We start from the raw sequence: 18,818 nt of genomic DNA, 5'->3' as shown, positions 1-18,818 counted from the left end.
CAAATTCCAATGCCTTCTTGCAAGGCACTCATTCTTTGGACTTGAGAACTGTTATGAGAATTCTCACAGTGTATAAGAATAAGAGGTGTGGAGGCACTAGATTATGCAACAATAGGATTAGCAAAGGGGCAGAAAGAGAGGAAAGCTATCAGTGTAACTGAACTAGCAGAGGTTACTTATTGAATGCCAATAGGCTGCTGAAAAACATTGCTTTGTGAAGGATCTCTGCAATGAGAGCAGAGGCAGTTTTCAAAACGGGGAAGGGAAAGCCTGATAATTGCCCTATAATTTTTCGGAGAGGGTAATATTGAAGGACCAGCTCCAAGAATAGAGAATCTATGAGAACATATATGCAGGTGTAGGAAAACATGCATTGCCCCAAAATGTGATTCCAAGGCTCAAATGCCTGCTTTATGAAAGCCTTTCAAACATAAGTAGAGAGAATTAGGAGAAAATAATGGCTAAGATTAATTGTTTTCTGCTAAGATGTTATAAAATGCACTTGATGTCTTACAGCACGTTGGGTAAGCAGTGTCACTATTCCCCCAACACTCATGGCCTGTGTTAAATTGTACACCATTTTGCTGTTGGAATATGCCCATGAGTAATTTTCATGCCTCAAATAGAAAGATGGAATATATTGCAATTGCAAGTAGATAAAGCAGCATGTTAAGAATGTGCAACAATTGAACACTTGGGCTCACAGCTGTAACATAAATGCTTTGGCCATAGTGTCCAGGGTGTAATTAAGGAATTACACCCTGGACACTATGGACATTTGGACATTTGGTTAATTTTTTTAGACTTTTTTGCACTGATTTCTGTTACTATGTGTTCAGCACAATTTGCACAGATAAGTGATTTCTGGCAAATTTAACCCCTTGTGCAACGAAGTGCAGCAAGTGCAACAGACAAGTCACCAGCAAGTGACTGAGGGATGATAATGGTGGAAAGGCCACAATTGTATCTGTGATGCCAAAGACCACACTCCCTGCTGGCCCTGTAGCAGTGGAGACTGGCTAATCACACAGTAACAAAAAGGATACCTAATCCAAAGGGTGGTTTCAGCACCTTTTGTATAGGAGATATTTTGTTTGTGGGTGCAAGGAATTAGAAGCATTCTGGGAGGGCCAAGCAGTGCTTAGCACACCAAATTTATCTAGAATATCAAAGGCCATAGAGGATATTCTCCAAAGGAATGTGAGCAGTTGCCACTGGACTTGGCTTAGATATACTGTAGCACTTCCTTAGTGACTTGTACTCTAGTTTGAATTCTCTTATGCACCAGACGTTATTCCTTACATTACTTTAAAAATCTTTTTTGCATTAATGTTTGTCCCTCAGTTGGGTCATTTGCTCAACATTTTAATGATTTATGTCGCCCATGTAGATATTAGTAGGTACAAAGATGTGTTTTAATGATATTCTACTGCATATTGTTCACTGGGGAAGAATATAAAGCAGGGAAAATACAAAGCATAAAATACATGGATAGTTTCCAGCCTTCTAATGATTCAAACTATTTGATGAATCACTGAATTCTATTGTTGACCTCTGTTTCCGACCTTTCTCTGATTTCACAGGTCAACAACTCAATCTAACTACTGCATTTTGAATAATTTGTCATCTGAGATCTCTAGAACACCTCTCCAGTTTTCGTTTTTTTAAAGTGATGATTGCAAGGGATCAAAATGCAGCTACAGCTTTTAAAGTAACGTTAAACCTTCACTACTGCTGGAAAGCAGTCCCAGTTTAATCAAGTTTCTGCCGATACATTTAAGGGCACCTGAATCCTCCTTGTCTTTCCTGTCTTTATCATGGACCTACAATCCAATATGGCTCCCATCCCCTCCCCCTAAAAACCCCAAAACAGAAAAAATAAAAACATATATTAATAGTAAAAGTAAATTCAACTATACTTTTTTAATTTTTTTCTTATTCATTCATATTCCAGTCTTCTTGATATTTCGTTTTTATTCTGCTCTTTTCCCTTTTACAGACGTGAAAAAAAAATCGTTGGTGTTTTTATTTTGATCTGCAGCTTTCTTTAGCAGCCATGTGACTACGACATGAAGGGCAGTCTCTTTAATCTTGCAATCAGGAGGTTTTTTCTTCTCATAATACACTCTGATTAATATAAACTAATAATTATAAACACTGTAATGTGCAATGTGTTTCAACAGTGTGACTGATTGGCTGATTTGTAGTTTGACAGATTTTTCTAAAGCTTAGGAAAGAACAAAACAAAAATTGCATTTCAAAGTGCTTATCTCACTTGAATTTGTGTTTTTATTTTGGCACAATTATACCAATGACATTTAGTACCAGTATTGTTAAACAAATGTCAGCATTTTAATTATATTGCATTTTCAAGGGTTTATAACTTTTGCTGCTTTACTAACATGGAAAGTTAGATATAAGATTTCAGCTAAACAGTATCTTTTTAAAATATGTGAAATTATTATTAACAACACTTTACATACCATAGCATCTTTCATCTGAAGAGCTGCAACTTCTTCACAGATTTGGGTGATAAGTATTAACCTCATTTTGCTATGGGCCAGTTTAGATATGGACTAAGTGACTTTCCCTTAGTCACTCAGCATGTCAGTGACAGTCAAGAACAGAACCAACATCTCCTGACTCCTTGCCACGGTCTCTAGCTGCTAGACCACTCTGTTTCCTTAAATGCTCAATCTAATACAGAGGTGGGCAAACTTTTTGGGCCGAGGGCCTCATCTGGGTGGGGAAACTGTATGCAGGGTTGGGGTGCAGGAGGGAGTGTGGGGTGTGGGAGGGGGTGCGGTGTGCAGGAAGGGGCTCAGGGCAAGGGATTGGGGCAGAGCAGGGGTGCGGAGTGTATGAGAGGGCTCAGGGAAGGGTGTTGGGGTGCAGGAGGGTGCAGCAGGGGGGTTGGGGTACACGGGTGCAGGTTGCAGCAGGGAGCTCAGGGCAGGGGGTTGGGGTGCAGGAGGGGTGCGGGGTGTATGAGGGGGCTCAGGGCAGGGCGTTGGGGTGCAGGAGGGGTGCAAGGTGCAGGCAAGGGGTTGGGGGGGTTGGGTACAAGAGGGGTTCGGGCTCCAGCCCGGCGCCGCTTACCTCAAGCGGCTCCGGGGTTGCAGCGGCGCGCACCGGGGCCAGGGCAGGCTCCCTACGTGCCTGCCCTGTCCCCGGCCCCGCGCTGCTCCCGGAAGCGCTGCGGCCCCTTGGGGAGGAAGGGAGGAGGGCTCTGCATGCACTGCCCTTGCCGCGCCTCCAGGTACCTCCCCTGAAGCTCCCATTGGCCGTGGTTCCCCGTTCCTGGCCAATGGGAGCTGTGGGGGGTGGTGCCTGGAGGCAAGGGCAATGCATGGAGCCCTCTGCCCCCCCGCCCGGGGGCCGCAGGGATGTGGGCTGAATCCAAAGCCCTGAGGGGCCGGATCCGGCCCGCAAGCTGTAGTTTGCCCACCCCTGATCTAATACCTATCAGGGTAAACTGATTGACTTGAAGTGCAAGTTACATCAGGCAATAAGCTATCAAAAGGGGCAAAATATATATGATTTTTCTTTTTGGTCTGGGTAGTTTTGTGCCTACAGAAAATGGAAGTGAAAGTTGTAATTCAGTAATATTTATAAAACACTTTGGCACAGTCAACATAACTGTCCTTTCCTTCAAATCCCTCCTTAATAGCCACTTATTTTTCCAAACCTTCCTGGATTAATCTCATACCTTGTATATTATATCTCTTCTTTCTTGCATTGGAACTACTGTCCTTTATTTTATTTTATTTTTCTTTGACTTGGAGACCAGTCCTGGAAACTCTTATTTCCAGATGTTTGGGCAAATTTTATGCTGGTGTGCATCCATTGATTTCAGTGAAGTTACACCAGCATACAAAAATTGACCTGTAGTGTTTGCTACTCATGAAGCCTTGATAATGAGCGCTATGGCTGGTAATGTCCTTCCAGGATAGGTTATTTGGATCATAAACTTCCTTGTGTAGAGACCGTGTGCCTGATTCTTCTATCACTTATACTGGTATAGCTCCATTGACTTTGAGAGAGTTACACCGGTTTACAATGGTGTAGGTGAGAGAAGAATTAGGTGTCTTGGGTACAATCTTTCAGTAGTGAAGTCAATGGGAGTTTTACCATTGATATTAAATAGGATCAGGATCAAAGTATTTTGAAAAGCACCATGTTCACATATAGTACTCCACATAAACGTGTGTAATTCTTTCTGGAGAAGGATCATCTGAAGTGATTATGTCAACTGTATATAAATCACTTAAATTCCCATAAATGAAGGTAAAAATCCCACGCACAAAGAATAATGGGAGAGAGGATTTCGAATGGATCGTTCATATGCAATTTAAATTACACTAAGATCTGGCAATATACAATAAATATAGTTATAAATCCTTAATGTCTTTTAGATTATGTCTGATTCCTAGTAAAGTTATGGTAATAAGATTGATTCTCCCTCCTCTAACTGTTGGAAAGGATGCCTTGAGCGAGGTTCCTTTGTTGCCTTACCTCATCTATTTTTAATTTTTGGTTACTTGTTAAAAGCAGAATGTTTGTTTTAAATCACCATTTATGTTTTGGTTTACTCCCTGCAAAGTAATTGAGGAGTCACTATAAAGACTTTTATTCACACCCATTAGTAAAAAAAAAACAGTTACTAACCTGTTCTGCAACTGTTGTTCTTTGAGCTATGTTGCACATGTCCTTTCCACTTCAGGTGCATGCATGCCCAGTGCACCAGTCCATAGTTGGAAATTTTTCCCTTATTGGTACCCTTTGGTGTGGTGTGTGCACTTTCTCCTGGCTCATGCTGCTGTGTGGTAGTATAAAGTTTGGAACTGCCCCATCAGGTCCTTCTTGCTGGCTGAGATTGGTAGACGGAGCATGTTGGCTTGCTTTGCAAATGTTTTCCCTTCCAGGGAATTTGCTTTTCCTTTATATAGTTAGTGTACTCCATGAATAGTTAGTACTTTAGAATAAGTTTCATCTGTTATTTTACTTGTTTGATTTAGAGAGTTGGTTCTGGGTACCGGCTCTCGGTCCTTGGAATGCCTCTGTCTCCAGGCTTTAAGCATTGCATCGGCTGCAAGAAGTCTGTGCTGGTAAGTGACCCTCATTCCACCTGTTGAAAGTGCCTAGATGAGGGTCACATCTGGGACAGGTGCCAAAGCCGTAGAGACGTGAAGCTCTGAACTAAGAAAGCTAGAGAGGTGAGACTGCATCACCTTCTTGTGGAGGTAACCTTGCATCCACCATGGGGCCTTCATTGTAACAACCTTTATTCATACCCAATAGTAACTGCAAATAATGCAATCAGTAGAGCTTGCCAAAGGGCTGTTCTTTCCCTAAGAGTTAGAGTGGGTGGAAAGGATATGGTTCATTGTGAGTTCAGGGTAAGTTTTGGGACTTGGTTTTTACAATCTGGCCACAATTTACATGGTCATTAATTTCCCAAATGCTGAGAGATCCAGTTTTTGTTTTTGTATAAATAAACCTTTCACATGGTAGGGTTTCCGTATAGTTTACTACTTAATTCCATCAGAAGTGACTGTCCTATGCAGCATCTAAATTTGATTAATAATGTTTTTAATGGTTAAAGCCTTTATTCTTTGTTCTTGTCGGGTGTGTGTGTGTGTGTGTGTGAGCTTCTTATTTCTATCACACCATTCTATCATTTGTTTGTTAATAGTAGTTTTGAGATTAACATAAAATTGGAAACCTTATTGTAATTTCCAGTGTTTTGGGTACCAGGGGATACTTGCGTAGCTTACAGATATAATACTTTGCAATTCTGGAATATTAATAATGATGACTGTAGTCTTTAACTTGGAAGTTATTTCTTTTTGTCTATCTTTTATCGCAACCATAAATATTGTTTCCATTCAACAAGTTGTAGCAATGACCATTCAAGATTTTCTATCTGTTTACTTTAGAAATGGCTTTTTTTCTTTAACAGAATAATTAGATGAGATATCATGATAATAATTTAAACACCATCGATATGGTCTTACTCCCTTGTTGCATACTTTTTAATTACTAATGTGTATTATGCTTAGAGGTGGTGATGATGAAGATGATTGAAGAAAGTCTGAAGCAATTCTCTTCTTGGTTTAAAGTAAAAGATAAATATTATTCAGACAAAACATGGGTCTTCTGTAGCTTTTTTACTCACAATGAAGAAGTATCCCTGGCTAACTTTAAGCATTGGAAATACAGAGTTGAGAGTTTGAGTGCTCTTAGGAACATTAGGCACAGAACAGAAGGATCTGCATTTTCTATTAATGATTAAGCTTTAATGATAAATGTCTTTTTGGCAATGTTAGAACCTTTGACTGTATTTTGTTAGCAGAAGAGTAATAAAGTTCCCGTCTAGCAAAGTTCCAGTAAAGAGGAACTTTTATATGTTTTCTTAACAATTAGATTTAAAAAGTTGTTTGGATTTTATTTTAAAGGGTCCATCTTGCTGGGAGGATGTGCTGATTCCAAACAGAATAGCTGGCACTTGCCAATCCCGAAACTGCCGTGGAGATATAGCGGTAAGATATTGTTAAATGTCATGTTTCTCCAAGACTCAGTGTAATGAGACCATTGCAGAAATAAAGATTTGTTATATTACTGGTGTAAGTCACTAATTCTGTTTAAAATATAGAATCTGTGGCAATTTACTATTTATGTCTAATCAAGTACTTTTAATATGGTTACAAAAGTGGGATATCTGTCAGTCACTGGTCAGAAAATAACATTATCGCCCTGTGGAAAATGCGGGACATTTGTATTTTTTATGAATATATGTACTGCAGTTTACCTGCTTGCCGATATTCTGTCTGACTGCATTGATTTAAATCTAAAGGAGCTGTTAAGAGCATAGGTGGATTGGGGGGGCAGAAGGGGGCATTGCCCCCCTAAACAATAGGCATAGTTTGGGGGGACATGGGAGGGTGTTGTCACCCCCCCCCCCGACTGCAAGCCTCAGGCAGGCATGTGCAATGTTCTGCAGAGGAGACAGGCGACTGCTTCCAGCTTGTACCCCTCAGGCAGGGAGTCAGAATTTTGTTTATAAGCAATGTGATTAACAGGTAATTAAGATAAGAAAGGACTATTAGCATGTTACAAAGTAGCAGCCGTGTTAGTCTGTATCTGCAAAAAGAACAGGAGTACTTGTGGCACCTTAGGGTATGTCTACACTACAAGGGTAGTTCGATTTCACTTAAATCGAATATGTGGAATCGATATTGCAAAGTCGAACGTGTGTGTCCACACTAAGGACAGTAATTCGACTTTGTGAGTCCACACTAACGGGGAAAGCGTCGACATTGGAAGCGGTGCACTGTGGGCAGCTATCCCACAGTTCCCGCAGTCCCCGCTGCCCATTGGAATTCTGGGTCGAGCCGCCAATGCCTTCTGGGTAAAAAAAAAAGGTCGAGGGTGCTTTTGGGTAATTGTCGTCATCCGTCCGTCACTACCGCCCTCCCTCCCTCCCTGAAAGCGCCGGCGGGAAATCAGTTCGCGCACTTTTCCGGTCAGTGACAGCGTGGACGCCACAGCACTGCGAGCATGGATCCCGCTGCGACCATCGCTGCAGTTGTGGCCCTTGTCAACGCCTCGCAGGTTATCATCCACCTTTACCAGAGGCAGATGCAGATAAACCAGGCGAGGAGGCTACGGCACCGCGGTGAGGGCCTGAAGTCTGAGAGTAGCACAGGCCTGTCAGAAAGCACGGGACCCAGCGCCGAGGACATCACGGTGACAATGGGTCATGTGGATGTTGTGGAACGGCGATTCTGGGCACGGGAAACAAGCACGGACTGGTAGGACCGCATAGTGCTGCAGGTCTGGGACGAATCCCAGTGGCTGCGAAACTTTCGCATGCGGAAGGGGACTTTCCTTGAACTTTGTGAGTTGCTGTCCCCTGCCCTGAAGCGCAATGACACCCGGATGCGAGCAGCCCTGACTGTCCAGAAGCGAGTGGCCATAGCCCTCTGGAAGCTTGCAACGCCAGACAGCTACCGGTCAGTCGCGAACCACTTTGGCGTGGGCAAATCTACCGTGGGGGTTGTTGTGATGCAAGTAGCCAACGCAATCGTCAAGGTACTGCTCTCAAAGGTAGTGACCCTGGGAAACGTGGAGGTCATCATAGATGGCTTCGCCGCGATGGGCTTCCCAAACTGCGGTGGGGCTATGGATGGAACTCACATCCCTATCCTGGGACCGCAGCACCAGGCCAGCCAGTACATTAACAGAAAGGGCTACTTTTCAATGGTGCTGCAAGCACTGGTGGACCATCGGGGACGTTTTACAAACATCAACGTCGGATGGCCGGGCAAGGTTCATGACGCTCGCGTCTTCAGGAACTCTGGTCTGTTTAGACGGCTGCCGGAAGGTATTTACTTCCCGGACCACAAAATAACTCTTGGGGATGTGGAGATGCCTACAGTGATCCTTGGGGACCCAGCCTACCCGCTAATGCCCTGGCTCATGAAGCCCTATACTGGTGCCCTGGACAGTGAAAAAGAACTGTTCAACTACCGGCTGAGCAAGTGCAGAATGGTGGTGGAGTGTGCTTTTGGCCGTCTCAAGGGGAGATGGAGAAGCTTACTGACTTGCTGTGATCTCAGCGAAACCAATATCCCCATTGTTATAGCAGCTTGTTGTGTGCTCCACAATCTCTGTGAGAGCAAGGGGGAGACCTTTATGGCGGGGTGGGAGGTTGAGGCAAATAGCCTGGCTTCTGATTACGCCCAGCCAGACAGCCGGGCGATTAGAAGAGCCCAGCGGGACGTGCTGTGCATCCGGGAGGCTTTGAAAGCTAGGTTCCACAGTGAGCACGGTTCCCAGTGACTTTTCAGTTTGTGTACAGGGAAGCTGAACCTGCCCCCGTTTCTTTACCCAGTTACTATTGACTATCCTCTCCAGTTACATACCCCCTTCACCCCGTTCCAAAAAAATAAAATCAGTTTTATTTTGTTAATGAACACCGTTGTCTTTATTACTGTTTTCGCGGGAATGTTTTAAACCTGGGACGCAGACTGTGGTGGGGAGCGGGTGTAGTGTACTGATGCAAATGATGCTTCTAAACTCCAGGAATGACAGGATTCGCTGTGGTGGACTGGTTGTTTCAACGGAGCCTGCCAGCCCTCCTGAGCGGGACTGCGTGTATGTGGGGACTATGTGACTTTATGGCAGGGGGAGGAGGGTTACAGATCCCCTGCTGCGTGGCTCTGTGATCCAGGAAAAGGACCGCTGCATAAGATCTGTAACTGCCCTCCCCCACCACAAAGTCACAGAGCAACCCCCCACACACAACAGAACATGAAAACCACCTCCCAGACTGACCAGGGTAACTACTCACTGCACTGTGTATGTGCCCTGCTGCTGGACATGCCCACGCCTCTGTACCCTGCTAAAGGTGACTGTCCTGTCCAATTACCAAGCCCCTTCCCCCCCATTCAGACAGACTCTCCTCCAAAAGAACATGATGGAAACAGTAATGAACAGAAACGTATTTTTTATTAACAACCACACATGAAACTGGGGGGTGAAACTTGGACGGGGGCTTGGGTGAGGCGGGCAGGAAAGGACTTTTCAAATTTTGGGGAATGACAGCCTTCTGGTGCTTGAGCAGTCTGCAGGGGTGGAGTGAGAGTTTTCACGGACTCTGCCGCCCCTCCTTCTTTGGACTTTGGGCGAGGGGGGTATGGGACTTGGTGGCGGGGGAGGGCGGTTACTGATAGACTGCAGCGGGGCTCTGTCCTCCTGCCTCCGTTCCTGCAGAACATCATCAAGGCGCCGGAGCGTGTCCGTTTGCTCCCTCATAAGTCCAAGCAGCGTTTGAGTCGCCTGCTGGTCTTCCTGCCGCCACCTCTCCTCACGTTCCATGTGTGTCTGGTGCATTTGGGACAAATTCTCCCTCCACTGGTTCTGCTGTGCTGCCTGGGCTCGGGAGCAGCCCATTAGTTCTGAGAACATGTCCTCTCGCGTCTTCTTCTTCCTCCGCCTAATGTGCGCTAGCCTCTGGGAGTGTGATGCCAGGCTGGGTTGGGAGACAGTCGCAGATGTGGCTGTGGGAATGAGAAAAAGGTAGTGAATTCCTCCGAAAGATAAATGTAGTTGTGAACAAAGAACATAGTCTTTCTCTGTGAACAAGACCATGCACTGCACCTATCACATGCGCACTCAGGACAAGGTCGAATTTTCGGACCTCGCCTTCAGTGCCTGGGGTCTTGCACTGCCGATCTGGGAAGCGGGGCAGGACACCGGAATTTCTGTATCAGGCAGACATGGTAAGCCGTAGATTTGTGGCTGACTAAAACTTTAGTAGTACCACTGGCCTCCTTTCCCATTGAAAGCAATGCCAGTCTCTGCTGCCAGCAATTGGCCAAGCATGAACTCTGCCCCTGTCCCACCCCCTCGCGGCTGTCCCAGGGAAAGATCCCTGTATGCTGCCCCTCTCCCGCCTCCACCGCGTGGCTGTAAACCGGCGGTTACAGTTCTGTAAAGGAACAGGCAAGCAGTCCCAATACTAACAGTCCCCTACCTAATTCAAAGCAGGTCATCATGAGCGACATAACAATAATGAGGATCTCGGACAGCGATAAGGAAAGGATGCTTCGGGAAAGCCAGCAAAGACCAGGGCCCTATGCCGCCATGCTGTGCAAGGCTATGATCCCGGAGTACTTGAGGATCTCCTGGTGCGGAAACGTCTCCTACTTCGGAGGACCCAATAAGGCCGCTCTCCCCAGGAACCTGATGAACAGGCTTTCAAATTACCTCCAGGAGAGCTTCGTCGAGATGTCCCTGGAGGATTTCAGCTCTATCCCCGGTCATATAGACCGCATTTTAATATAGCTGCACTGGCAGGGACTAAAGAGTGGAGCGGCTTGGGCAGCAGAATCATGCACAACCGGACATTGTTAGATTTTTTTTAAAATAGTTGGGACTGAAACGTTAAGCGCCTAGGGCAAACAAATCATGAAAAACACATTGTTCTTATCGTTAATATTCCAGTTCTGTTAAAAATAAATGTTTAGATGTTTAAAACACTTACTGCTTGATCCTTCCCCTGAATCTGTGTCCGGGTTAAATGCTGGGGACGGTTGGTAGGGGATCTCTGTAAGGGTGATGAAGAGCTCCTGGCTGTCGGGGAAATCAGCTTGGTAAGCGCTGTCGACTGCCTCGTCCTCCTCATCTCCTTCCTCATCTTCCCCGTCCGCTAACATGTCCGAGGAACCGGCCGTGGACAATATCCCATCCTCAGAGTCCACGGTCAGTGGTGGGGTAGTGGTGGCGGCCACACCTAGGATGGAATGCAGTGCCTCGTAGAAACGGGATGTGTGGGGCTGGGATCCGGATCGTCCGTTTGCCTCTTTGGTCTTCTGGTAGCCTTGTCTCAGCTCCTTGATTTTCACGCGGCACTGCGTTGCATCCCGGCTGTATCCTCTCTCTGCCATGGCTTTAGAGATCTTCTCATAGATCTTTGCGTTCCGTCTTTTGGAGCGCAGCTCGGAAAGCACGGACTCATCGCCCCACACAGCGATCAGATCCAAGACTTCCCGATCAGTCCATGCTGGGGCCCTCTTTCTATTCTGGGATTGCACGGCCATCTCTGCTGGAGAGCTCTGCATTGTTGCCAGTGCTGCTGAGCTCGCCACGCTGTCCAAACAGGAAATGAGATTCAAACTGCCCAGACAGGAAAAGGAATTCAAATTTTCCCGGGGCTTTTCCTGTGTGGCTGGTCAGAGCATCCGAGCTCGGACTGCTGTCCAGAGCGTCAACAGAGTGGTGCACTGTGGGATAGCTCCCGGAGCTATTACCGTCGATTTCCATCCACACCAAGCCTAATTCGATATGGCCATGTCGAATTTAGCGCTACTCCCCTCGTTGGGGAGGAGTACAGAAGTCGAATTTAAGAGACCTCTATGTCGAACTAAATAGCCTAGTGGTGTGGACGGGTGCAGGGTTAATTCGATTTAACGGCGCTAAATTCGACATAAACGCCTAGTGTAGACCAGGCCTTAGAGACTAACCAATTTATTTCAGCATAAGCTTTCGTGGGCTACAGCTCACTGCATCTGAAGAAGTGAGCTGTAGCCCACGAAAGCTTATGCTGAAATAAATTGGTTAGTCTCTAAGGTGCCACAAGTACTCCTGTTCTTTTTGACTATTAGCATGTTTCCTAAAGTTAAATGATCTGTTCCAAGCTTGGTGAACTGCAAAAAGTAAGTAGCCTAAATGATTTGAATTGTTGTACTCAAGAGGTGGTAACAAAGTTACTAATATCTTTCTTTGAGAAGATAACAGATTTTTTAGACAAAGGAAATGCAGGAGATCTAATCTACCTGGATGTCAGTAAGGCATTTGATACAGTTCCACATGAGAAATTATTAGTTACATTGGAGAAGATGGGGATTAATATGAGAACTGAAAGGTGGATAAGGAACGGGTTAAAGGGAAGGCTACAACAGGTCATACTGAAAGGTGAACTGTCAGGCTGGAGGGAGGTTACTAGTGGAGTTCCTCAGGGATCTGTCTTGGGACCAACCTTATTTAACATTTTTATTACTGACCTTGGCACAAAAAATGTGTGCACTAATAAAATTTGCAGATGACACAAAGTTGGGAGGTATTGCCAATACCGAGGAGGACTGGAATATCATACAAGAAGATCTGGATGACCTTGTAAACTGGAAAAATAGAAATTGGATGATATTTAATAGTGCCAAGTCATGCATTAAGGATTAACAACATGAATTTAAACTGGGGATTTATCAGTTGGAAGTCACAGTGAAGGAGAAAGACCTGGTGTATTGGTTGATCACAGGCTGATTATGAGCTGTCAATGTGATGAGACTGTGAAAAAGGCTAATGCAGCCCTAGGATGTATCAGGTGAGGTATTTCCAGTAGAGACAAGGAAGTGTTAGTACCATTATACAAGGCACTGGTGAGATCTCATCTGGAATACTTAAAGATGAATTCAAAGTGGAACAGGTGCAGAGAAGGGCTACTAGGATGATCTGAGGAATGGAAAACCTACCTTATGAGAATAGACTCAAAGAGCTTGGTTTGTTTAGCCTAACCAAAAGGGGAGATATGACTGCTATCTATAAATATATCAGAGGGATAAATACAAGGGAGGGAGAGGAGCTATTTAAGTTAAGTGCCAATGTGGACACAAGAACAAATGGACACAAACTGTCACACCCAGCCGACAGGAGGCACCCACGAGAGGTGAGTGTGCCCCCAGCGTCACACCTTGGAAATCACTTTAATTTTCAATCCAGCAGAGTCCAACCTATCAACCTTCAGGGCATGATATATTTTTCATTTTTAGATGATCAGTATTGTGGTGCTCTTGTTTTAATCTCTATATTTCAAGAAGATAACATCATCATCTTTCTCGAACCCCATTACAGATCTGTCTCATCTTACGCTGGGGTTACGTTCCGCAATCAGCGCCTAAAGCGAAAATCACTTATAGTCAAAATTACATTGAGTGTAATGGCGGGCGAAATCGCCCGCACTACAGAAACCGTATTTAAATTGTTATTTTTCTCTTTTTTTTTGTTTTTTGTTTTGGTTTTGCTGACCGTGTAAAGCTGAAATCGCACATGTTAAATGTGCCTAAGATGCGACAGACCTGTAGTTGCATAAGACAGAAGTCAAATGGTACCAGTCATCCCTATCCAGGGCTCTTTCTCTCTCCCTCAGTCTTCCCTGTTGGAGCTGTTCTACTCTGTATAAATAGTTAAATATTCCTTGTACCAGTTAGAGAGACTGACTCTATAACCTGGTGGTACTCAGCTGGAATGTGGAAAATGCAGGTTCAGGTCCCTGCCCCAAACCAGGTAGAACCTGAGTGTCCCACCTATCAGGTGAGTCCCTTAACCACTGGGCTGTTAGCTATTCTGGGGTGTTATTCCTGTGTGTCTGTGTGAGTGTGTGGGGGGGAAATGGGGGTTGTTTGTTTGTTTACATGATACATTTCAGAATGCATCAGAATGAAAACAAATATCGAAACCTTGACACTTTTTGTAAAGCAGAATTCTTGTTTTGTTGCCATCCCTAAAAATAACCATTCACCAGCATCAAGTCCTCTGGAAAAGAGCTTTATTCCATAAATAATTCAATGTAATTAAAACCTGCCCCCCCTCTTTTCAAATACATATACATGTTGCATTTATGAAGTCCATAGTTCTTAGGGGTTTTTTGCCTAACATGAGAAAATAATATACTTATAATATTTGTGTCATTAAGGGCTATAGCTTCCTTGTTAGTTGGGAAGAGGATTTACTAAAGATTTACCTATTTTTTGACAAACTATAATAAACTAATTTCATTTTTGGCATAGATATGTACTACCTCCCTCCCACCAACCCAAGGTACTATGGTAGTTAAATATAGATTGTATATGCTTCTTCAGGGTTCTTATCTCTTTTAATGTTGTTCACTCATTCTGCTTCTTAGTCTTTTTCTTCAGGATGGATGGGTTCAGTGCATTGTTAGCTAAGGTAGATTCTTTTCGGGTACCCTGTGTATTCTGGTCTGACTCATTTTATGTAGCTGGATTTGCCAGAATAATTAACAATGCTGTGTGAAACTTTCTTAATGAAACATAAATGAGATGGAATTGTGTTTTGTTACAAACCTGTGATCCAGCCCAGGTGCACCTAGTGGTTTATGAACCTCTTCAGAAATCACAAACTAAGTTTTGGACAGACCTGAGCTGACTTTTTAGCTGGCATTATTCTTTCTGTCTGTCTTTCGGACTTTTATTTGTATTTTAGTTATACCTAGAACGCCTAGGTTTCAGAGAGGTAGCCATGTTAGTCTGTATCAACATAAACAACGAGGAGTCCTTGTGGCACCTTAGAGACTAACAAATTTATTTGGACATAAGCTTTCGTGGGCTAGAACCCACTTCATCAGATGCATGGAGTGAAAAAAAAAAGTAAACAGGTATAAATATACAGTGCATGAAAATATGGGAGTTGCCTTACCAAGTGGGGGGTCAGTGCTAACGAAGCCAATTCAGTTAAGGTGGATATGGCCCATTCCCAACAGTTGACAAGAAGGGGTGAATATCAACAGAGGGAAAAATATTTTTTGTAGTGACCCAGCCACTCCCAGTCTTTATTCAGGCCTATCTGTGACAAAATCTTAGCCTTAACTATCATGTATAAATTTGCCTTCATGGCATAGGAGATAGTTGTATTATCAAGATAAAGATACTGCTTTAGTACCAGCTCTGATATCATTGATATCACAAAGTGATTTGAACAGCTGCACCCATGTTATTCAAAGGCCTGTGCAAAATAACGTGTAGTGATCCCTCCTTATCTGTTATCAGTTAGATCTACTTCCACATAGACATCTCTATGTGCTACTTACCTGCCTGTATTCTTGCTTCGACAGTGGAAGAATTCCTTTCCTATTCACAGGGCTCTGTACTTTTAGTGACTTCCTACATGGGTCAGCAATCCAGGAGATGAAACTGAAGCTCCATTTTCCAGATAGAGAACAGGGAATGGAAGTTGGGGACTTCAGTCTCTGTCCACTTATGGTCCCCTGTGGGATATGGCAATCAGAGGTTGTGTCGTAGTTGGTGGATGAGATGAGTGCATCTGGTGTGGGGTCCACATGCCCAAACTCGTTCTATCTGCTAAGACTTCCAACAAATGCATGTACCCAATTCTGGGACACCTGTCTACTGGGAACTGAATTTAGTACACCAAACAGCTATTGCTACCACTTTGGCTTGGATTTGTACCAGCAGAAGATGATATTCTATATCTCATTATGGATCCTCTGAGGTATCCAGTTTCCCACAAAAGGTTTTAAAGTAAATAATATTTAGATTAGTTCATGTTCTAGGGGTTACCACTGACAAATCAGGACATGAACATACTGAATATTTTAAAACTGTGTCCAATCTTTGTGGTGTTTGCTTTTTTAATTGAAGCAAGACTTTTCAAACTAGAATACACGAAGACAGTTGTGGTTCCTGTTTCTTGTGGGAGAGTTGCAGGAGCTGCATGAAGGTGTACTTTTTTAACCTAGCATCTTGATTAAGAAGATATGGACTGTAGATTCACACATCACCACAGTATTCTAGGATTTCAAATTTATGATAATAGATGGATGAACCATTCATTTTACTCTGTGGAAGAAAGTTGTAGGATTTGACCAACTTCACCAACGGCTTAAGCAACCATAACTACAATGATTTCATAGAGCTGTTCCTGCACCATTGTCTTCTAGATACCTTCTAGCTGGGACCCGTAACCATGACGCCTATTTGCCTGGTTATTTATCATTAAAATATTTTAAAATCTCTTTTTATTTAAATATTTATTAATCTGAGACAAAACTTTTTAATTTTGTAGAGGAAGAATTTGAACATTTGTCCACACAAAGGCAGCCACAGACACTTCCTCTGTCTACCAAAATTAGACATTGATATTACATATCTTCATCTGTATTTTGTGCTCATTGTATATAGGGAAAACTATTGATGCTTCAAATTAAATGGGTAAAAAGTAGTGTGGAAAAAGGCAGAGTGAGTATTTAATTGATTCCCTAATGTTATAAACCAGTGAAATCTAGTTGATGACCTCTGTTTCCAATATTCTTCAATTAAATGGCTTTAAAAGTCAAATCTTTCAAACTTGGATGCTAACGGCTAGGCATTTAAATCCATACTAAGGCACCTTAAGTGATTTTCAGAGAAGCTTGATTACCTTTGGCTTCCAGTGAATCCATTTCCATTCAGTGATAGAAATGTTACTTTTTCAGTCTTTCACTCCATGTTGGGTAGTGCATGAGATAGTCTTTTTGCCCACTCCTATTTTATGTTGGATGGTGTTGTTCATAGCAGAAACAATGTTTCTGTAATGCCTTGTCATTGATGCAGATCTTCCTTTCCCTAGCCATGTGCTTTTGATTGTCCTGATGATGGACTTAATGAAGGCGGAAAGCAGGATTCCTCTGTCTCTTTAGTGGAATAGCTTCTATAGCTCATTTATCACTCTTTCTGATGGATGAGTAATGAAAATTTGTAAGGACTGTTTATTTTCGGTTGCCAGCAAGTAGTGTCCTTAAACTCAACTAGAATATAAGTGTGAGTTTTGCATAAATGTTTTATTTGATCAGTTTCCACTACTTATAAATCTCGGTTTGTGCCATATCTTCAAGATACAGCATGTTCTCTCTATAATACTAATTTGGCAATATTTCAACACAAAGTTAGTCTCTTGCCAGAAATTGGGAACTTTAATTTTGTTAGATAGAAATATGAAAATACAGTAATTGACAACATTCAAAAGGATAGAAATCAGAAGTTCAATTTAAAGATAAGTAAAATATTTCAACTTTCAGCAATGATTTCATGAGTGCCTTAATGATACAATGGATTGTAATGGAGGATATATGTTCCAGTGTACTCAAAAATGTGAAAATTATTTGACTAATTTTCATGGCTCACTTGCTCAGTATAGACTAAAATGAACTTATTTTCATATGATCTACTGCATGTATTGTGCTTTTGATCCCAAGATATGGGTCTTTGGTGCAAAAGAAATAGCAAATGAGAATTTGCTAATTCTTTGCTATAATATACAGTAATTAAGGGCAACTAGAATGTATAAAAGATAAATAATACACCCTTAACATACCTATTCATGACTGACTGACTGCTCTCTCCTTTCATGAAACTGGCAGGCTCTAAGAGCCAATCATACAAAGTTTGTCTTTTATCATCCTCAAAGTTACACTGTTACACTGCTGTAATATTCTTCTCAGTCTTTCTTCTAGTTCAGTAAAGTTTTCGGCTATGTGATGTGACAGTATCTCTGTATTTGGTCTTAAGTTGAAGGGTGATGTCGTGGTCAAAGACCCCCAGTCATTTTAGTTCAAAGACTCATAGCCTGAGGCCAGTTTATTGACATACAAACCAGTGCACTGGGGTGTGGTCCGGAGACCAACACACCTAGCAACAGCTCACATGCTGCTTTTATTCCATTAAACCACAAGCAGGGTACAAACAATACGTCATGAGATAAGAAATTGGGGACCAATTATAAGCTGGGCATGGGGTGAACACGAGCTCGGGGGCAAATCACAGGCTGGGTTTGGGGTGATCACGAGCTAGGGTGTTGGAGTTGGGGTCAGTCCTCTCACCCCCCTCCCTACCCTCTGACCTAATTTCCGAGGAGTGGGTGTTTGTTTGGGTAGAAGGGCGCTTGGTGGTTTCCGCAGGGGTGGTGCTCGGCCCTAGCTTTGGTACATTTCTTAAGACTTGAACTATGTCATTTTCCGGGGGATTTCAGCAAAGGCTTAAGGGGGTGGGGGGGGGCTAGTTTGCAGATAGCTGGAATCACGGAGTAGGTCACAGATCAAGCAAAGGAGAAATTGCATGAGTCAGTTTGCATTTAGCTAAAGTTACCTATTGCTTCACACAAGCGGTTATTATATTTCATTAGCCATGAACATATTTCACCAGTGCTGCTGGGGGGGGGTGTCATTCCCTCCTCTGTTGCTACTTTTGACTGGGCATAGCCTCACAAACTGATTTGAGCAGTTTGGTTCAGGCTTTTAGGCCTACCCCATTACCCACGAAAGTCCTCAGTATGGCAGATTTCTAGGGGAGATGTTTCAGGGTCTTCAGGCCCAGGATCTTGGTTATCGGAAAGAAGGCCACCCTGCTCTATTTCCCCACAGTGATATCCCAAGAAAGATGAGAGCGCACACAAGTTCATAAAAAAGAAAGTTTGATTAGTACATGCTCATCTTGAACTGATGATAGAGGGTAGCCCTCTGT

The 18,818-nt window shown here is 43.4% G+C and overlaps 1 protein-coding gene across 1 annotated transcript in view; it reads left to right on the top strand.

Moving 5' to 3' along the window:
- PRKN (parkin RBR E3 ubiquitin protein ligase) overlaps window positions 1-18,818 on the top strand; it is a 1,248,251-nt gene that overhangs the window by 620,518 nt on the left and 608,915 nt on the right. Inside the window, exon 5 of the mRNA XM_065400948.1 lies at window positions 6,459-6,542. Within this exon, the coding sequence (XP_065257020.1) occupies window positions 6,459-6,542 (84 nt within the window). The remainder of the gene's footprint in view (window positions 1-6,458; window positions 6,543-18,818) is intronic.

This window comes from Emys orbicularis, chromosome 3 (assembly GCF_028017835.1).
Source record: "Emys orbicularis isolate rEmyOrb1 chromosome 3, rEmyOrb1.hap1, whole genome shotgun sequence".
In the NCBI taxonomy this organism is placed as follows: domain Eukaryota; kingdom Metazoa; phylum Chordata; order Testudines; family Emydidae; genus Emys; species Emys orbicularis.
Note: the sequence above shows the minus strand (reverse complement) of the source record. Positions and strands in the feature narration are given on the sequence as shown.